Source organism: Chiloscyllium plagiosum, chromosome 45 (genome assembly GCF_004010195.1).
Source record: "Chiloscyllium plagiosum isolate BGI_BamShark_2017 chromosome 45, ASM401019v2, whole genome shotgun sequence".
Classification (NCBI taxonomy): domain Eukaryota; kingdom Metazoa; phylum Chordata; class Chondrichthyes; order Orectolobiformes; family Hemiscylliidae; genus Chiloscyllium; species Chiloscyllium plagiosum.
In genome coordinates, this window is record NC_057754.1 from 8,619,827 (window position 1) to 8,626,364 (window position 6,538).

The 6,538-nt window shown below is 41.7% G+C and overlaps 1 protein-coding gene across 1 annotated transcript; it reads left to right on the plus strand.

The window, feature by feature from the left end:
• The first annotated feature begins 711 nt into the window (after positions 1–711).
• Positions 712–3,355, plus strand: LOC122544008 (probable G-protein coupled receptor 139). Its single transcript, XM_043683021.1, has 2 exons — positions 712–738; positions 2,438–3,355. The coding sequence occupies exons 1-2, from the start codon at positions 712–714 to the stop codon at positions 3,353–3,355; spliced, it is 945 nt and encodes a 314-aa protein (XP_043538956.1).
• Positions 3,356–6,538: the final 3,183 nt, after the last annotated feature.

Genomic DNA, 6,538 nt, shown 5'->3' on the forward strand with positions numbered 1-6,538 from the left:
ATAAGAGGCCTAATTATTAGGGAAGATGAAGAAGGGCTTATGCCCGAAACGTCGATTCTCCTGTTCCCTGGATGCTGCCTGACCTGCTGCGCTTTTCCAGCAACACATTTCCAGCTCGGTTCCCTAGAGAGATTCAGTCTGACCAAGGTTATAATTTTACTGCTAGGCTGTTTAAGGAAGTCATGCATAGCTTAGGCAAACACCATTTTAAATCAAATACATATCATCCTGAATCCCAGGTAGCTTTGAAAGATAGCATCAGAACCTGAAGACCATGTTGAGAGCATACTGTCAGGATTACCTGAATGATTGGGATAAAGGTATCCCATTTATATTGTTTGCCATTAGAGATGCCCGACATGAATCTACTCAGTTTACTCCCTTTGAGTTAATATTCGAACATGAAATGAGAGACCTTTGAAATTAATTAAAAAAGGAACTGACAGGACTGAAGTCAGAGACCTCACTCTTCGATTATTTATCAGAGGTGAGGGAGAGATTAAATCAGGTAGGTGAGTTCGCTAAACATCACCTAAAAAGGGAACAGCATAGAATGAAGCAGGTGGCAGATAAAACTCTGAAATTCAGGTATTTTCCCATTGGGATGATATATTAGTATTGTTACCAGTGGTAGGAGATTCCTTCAAACCCAGGTTTAGTGGTTCCTATCAAATCGAGAAAAAGTTGTATCAAGTGAACTACATGGTAAAGATGCCGGACAGGAAAAATCTGTATCGGGTATGTCATGAAAATATGTTGAAATCTTGTTATCATAGAGAGAAGGAACTGGAGAAACAGTTGTTTTTTAATGCCCCACAGAGTGAGGAATCAAATCCAGATGCCGTGGAGTTTGATGTGCCTCAAAATACGTTAAACAATGAGGATGCCATTGAGGGACGTGGGGTGTGTGGATGGCAAACAACAGAGATGGTGGGACAGGCTGGGGCGGTGTGGAGTGAGGGTGGTGGAAGCTGTGTTGTTACTCACAAATCCCTGCAACCAAAACTGTTCATGGGCATTTGTTTATTCAGTGGATTGTAACTAATATTACTGATCTTACCCTAAAGAAGTCCTTGGAGATTTCGCTTTCATATAAGTAAGCGACACTGAGTGTGTTTTGTACGAACACACACAGAAGGAAAAAAATACTTGTCAGTGCAGTTATTGAAGTTTCTCACAAGAAATGGGATACCCTACAATTTTTCAGGTTGATCTAATTTACTATCCAGTTCTGGCTGCTATCAGTATTCCAGGTGAGATCATGGAACAGTGCTGTCCAAGTCGAAAAGTGATGTGTGCTAACAAATGTAATCCATTCTCCCTTTGCTGGTATGGCTTAAATGTAAAGAGATTGTCCTGTTTTCCGAAATGGTTCACGAATTGGAACGATTCTTCAATTTGCACCTCAGCTAACGTTCAATCAGTTAATGCTTTCAGAGTTATTGATAAAAACTCCCACCCAGAATGGCACTGAGATCAGATCAGAAATGAAATAACAACTCCTTCAACTTGCCAGCATTAACATTGCTGTCATGCCTTTGTCAAGGTGATTTCTACAATTGTTTCTTTGCAAAATGATTTCATGTGTTACATTGCAGAGTCCTGCCTTGTTTACTTGTCGTTACATCTGCTGTTTTTATGCATGTTATCCTATAACCTGGATGCTTAACTGGGTTAATGTGAATGGAGAATTGGTGATTTTCTTCTGTTGATGTGTGATCTTGTCGTCATATTTTCTATTTTGCACTTTTCCCTGTCGGACTAACTAGTGTTTGATCCACTCATTAAATTGTACACCCAGAGTTTTGCCCAGGCTTCTTTGATGTTTAGATAAAGGTATAAAGTTTTTACCCAAAGTATTCATTTAAAAATTCAGCAATAAGTGGTTCTGTTCTGGAAATGTGTGTTTAATTATACTGAACGGGAAATTTAATTTTGGATAGCTGTCCGTCCTTTGCTGTTGCTGATCACTTTAGATTGACACTTTCTGGAGAGTTAACGGGGTGACTTGGAATTTACTTGATACTGCAAACCGGATTGACAGTTTCAGGCTCTCAATTTCAAGCGTGTTGAATGTTATTCTGTATAAACTATCACTGAATGTGGAGTGTGCATACAGTCTAAAAAGGTAATAATGCTTAGTTAGTGTTAGACACCCAACAGGTGAGTGTGAAAAGGTACGTGGACTCTATTTGTTTTATACAGGCATGTTGCCATAATATTTAACTATAATAACTTTTCATCTGCCTTGATCTCAAAAAAATTGAATTTACATTTCTGACATAAATTAGTTTGCAATTGGTCATAGAAGGAGTTATTTCAATTATTCATTGTATTTAATTCATCAATCAAAATATGAGCATTTAGTGCAATTTTCTATATAAAGATGTTGTTTAAAAGAAAGTATGTAATTTTGACTATCTCATGTTACATTCAGGGTCTTCTGTTTTTCACAGTTAACCTGATAGCAATTGTGATCCTTGTTCGAGGAAAGTGTGGTCTATCCAAGTGCATCACATGCTACCTGGTAGCCATGGCAGTGGCAGATCTAACAGTGGTTATCGTCGATGTGATATTCCATCGGATTAATTACATGTATTGGCTAATTAGATTCCTTTCCTTGACTCCAGTATGTACTGTCAATCTTGTTGCATACATAGTAGCTGTAGATTGTTCGGTCTGGTTTACTGTTGCCTTCACATTTGATCGCTATGTAATGATTTGCTGTCAGAAGATACAATCAAAATATTGCACACAGAAAACAGCTGGCGTGGTTATCGCCATTATATGTGTGATGAGCTGTTTCAGGAGTATCCCATTCTACTATTTTATCGAGCCGGCTTTTATCATTGACAGCGTGCCATGGCATTGTTTTCCACGCATGGATGATTTCATTTCTACTTTTCGGAAGGTATATGAGTGGATTGATACCATCATTACCCCTTTATTGCCAATTGTGTTAATCCTGTTGTTCAATGCTTTGACCATCAGACACATTATTGTGGCTAACAGATCCCGCACAGGCCTTCTGAGTAACAGCAGCAACCAGAACTGTCCTGAAGGGAAGAATCGGAGAACATCCATGGTTTTGCTTTTCAGTATTTCTGCCAATTTCGTATTACTGTGGATGACGTATGTTGTACATTCGGTAAACTGGCCAGTGATAAACTACTATTACACAGACAAATACCTCAGTAATCCGATGTACATCACCCAACAAGTTGGATTTATGCTGCAGCTTCTGGGTTCCTGCACAAACACGTGTATCTATGGAATTGCGCAGAAAAAGTTCAGAGAGGAGCTGAAGCATTTGGCAAAATGTTTGTTTACTCTGAATGGGAAATTGTGTCAATAACAAGGGCGTTACAGTTGACTTTGTAGTTCGTTTTGCATTTGTGCTGAAGTTATTGTGGTGGATGGAGTGCATTCAAAGAGCTGATTTCCTTGAATGTCTCTTTGTAATGGTCAAATTGTGAAGATATCTCGTCAGTCAATGAACCATAAAATATATCAAACAGCATGCAGTTATCTTGAAATAATACAATGCAGATTGAGCTTGTTCGTTTTTTTTTTATTTAAAGCTTCTGGCACTCAGCATACCTCTTGTTGAATGAATGAATGCATTTTTGTCATGTGTATTTTACAGTGAAAAATACAGTGGAAGACTTCCATTTTTGAAATGGTTGTGGAGCTATCTTGAATATTTTAAGAATACCATAAAGATATATCTTAAAGAGACTCCATAGTCTTCCTGCCACTAGCAGAGATCTGATATGCCAGGGGGAGTCTGTGCAATCATTTTTCCTCAGACCTTGAAGAACTTGCTCCGGAAATCGAAGATCCCGTTTGGAAGTTGCCACACACATAGAACCCTCCTTGGGATCCGGCTTCCTTCACGGCCCAGTCCTGGCCACCCGACGCCTGGAGGACGAACACCTCAACTTCCGCCTTGGGACCCTCCACCCATACGGGATCAATGCCGATTTCACCAGTTTCCTCTTCTTCCTTATCCCAGATCCAACCTCCTTCCTGAACTGTCCTACCTGTCCATCTTCTCTGCTGCACCCTCTGCCCTGACCTATCACCATTACCTATCCCTTTCATCTATCTGTCGCATTCCCAGCCCCACCTCCCCTCCCATTTATCTCTCAGTCGCTTGACCCTCCCCCCAACCCCTCCACATTCCTGATGAAGAGCTTATGCTCGAAACGTTGATTCTCCTGCTCCTCGGATGCTGGCTGTGCTTTTCCAGTGCCACACCCCCGACTCTAATCTCCATCATCTGCAGTCCTCACTTTCTCCAATCACTCGAGATGACCAGGAAGCGGATGCAGGCGGGAATGGGGAGAAACTGTGGGGTTTGTGCAGTGACATGGCGAGGCCAGCAGAGAGTGGTGTTGTACTTAAATTAAACTCCGGAGGATCGGGGAGGGAGAGAGGGAGAGGACTCAATTCATCATGGTTTTGATTCGTTCATTCAACGTGTACCACATTGCAGGCAGAATGGGTCACACAGAAGCACACGTACAATACAGAAAACCAGCGACACACCAGACCCAGACACACGCACACAGCACACAGAAATAAACACAGATATGCATTCATTTCAAAGAGAGAGAGAGAAGTGCATACAGAAGCACACATAGACAGACATAAGAACACACATATACAGACAGAGAGACAACAGAAAGACACATAGACACAGGAACATACTCATACAAACACGTGAACGGACACACAACACGCAGAGCCGTACAGACATTTACAGACACATTCAGAAAGAAACACACACTCTGACATAATGCTCCTCAGTATATAGTCAGGGACGTAGTTGATATGTTTTAACAATCTCATGTTCATTTGTATAAAAACCTCACACTTATTTGTGCAACAGATCCGTGTAATCATTTGATGTCCATTTGTAAACGGCATTTTGTTTATTTGTAAAATTCTCAGACGAGTAAAAGGCAACTTGCTGACTTGACTTTGTTCATCTCAGGTCAACTCCCACCTTTTGTTGATGTGTTTGAAAATCCTGTCTTCTTGTGCGATACATGTGTGTTCTGTGGTTGCTGAGTCTGTGTCCCATCCTCTAAATGAACATGTGTAGTGGCAGTGTTGTCTCTGTATGGATTTGAGGTCTGGACCAGTGTATGAGGTGCAGAGTTGGGGGGAGGAGAGGGACAGCCTGAGGCAGTCTGGACTAAACTATTGAGCAGTTGCTTTTCATCACACTTCCTTTCTCATTCACTCCCTGCCTCTAATCTCAAAAAGCTGTCTCTTAGTGGGCTCCATACTTGGGGGAGGTGTGCTCCAGGTAGAAAGAGCTGGGAGCTGATTGGATGAGCTGGGATTTGAGCAGAGCGCGGTGTTTGAATGACAGACCTGAGGGTATTTTAAACAGGTCTTAGACGCTATAGTTCCTTTTGTCATATGGACAGAGGAGGAGGTGTCAGAATGATTCTGTCTGTCTGTGTGTATGTGAGAGAGAAAAATTGTGTACTGTTGGAATCTCAATGCCAGTTTTGATTCTTTAACCTCCCCCTTACCCTGCAGCCCAACCGAAGCAGACCCCAGGAGTCAGGCCTGTCACTCACAGGTGTTAAGGTCCAGGCCAGAACTCCTCAAAACATTTCACTGAGGTAGCCCAGATCCTCACTTTATTAGTTGCTTCATGTAGGTGTAAGGTGGATATTTCAAGAGAGAATCAGCTGGTAATGCCACTTAGTTTTAACCAAGGCATTTTTAAAGTAAGATTACTGAATGAAACACAAAGAAAAGAAAACAGAATACCGAACAAATTAACCTCTCCCAAAACCCCACAGATCATCCCAGCTTAATGATGCTGTTCCAAATACTCGCAACAATTCCCATAAACACCCCTGGGCACAAAAGGTAAAATCAACACAGTGTCGTACAGAAGAGATGCCAGAGAGAGAGTCCCAGCCTCTTTGGGTCCAGCAGCTTTATTCCCCTCACTACTACTAAAACCCAAACCAAGCCCAGAGAAATGCTGAGCTGGGAGAATTGGACAAGTGTTCTTTTTTTAAAAAGCTTGTAAGCTTTCTGCCTGAGGCAGTATCTGTTAACTATTACAAAACTGGCCCTAAAACCCTTCAACCCTCGACTTTTTGGAGTCTGTGTCATTTATGACCGCTCTGACAAAAACAGCCAAGGGCACCATAACCTTGTTAAAGGAGCAGCTTCATCACATTCCAAACGGGAACGTACTGCAAGGAGGACCGCCCATTCACTGGCGAAATGGGTAACGTGCACTTCCCATCCATCACAAAACCACAATCTGTAAAACCTTGTACAGTCATTTCATCTGAGCATAACCAGTGATGCCCTTCTTGGTGGCTCCTTATTAAGTCAATTCATTTGTTCAGTAGCATTCGTGATAATTATGTGAGTCAGAGGGTCTTTTTGTGACATCAAGGTCCTTTCATGGTACTGCCCAACGTAGTGAACCTGTTTTAGTGAATACATGTGATTGTCTCCATGTCTGGGCATGTATACCACTGTCCCTGTATTCCAT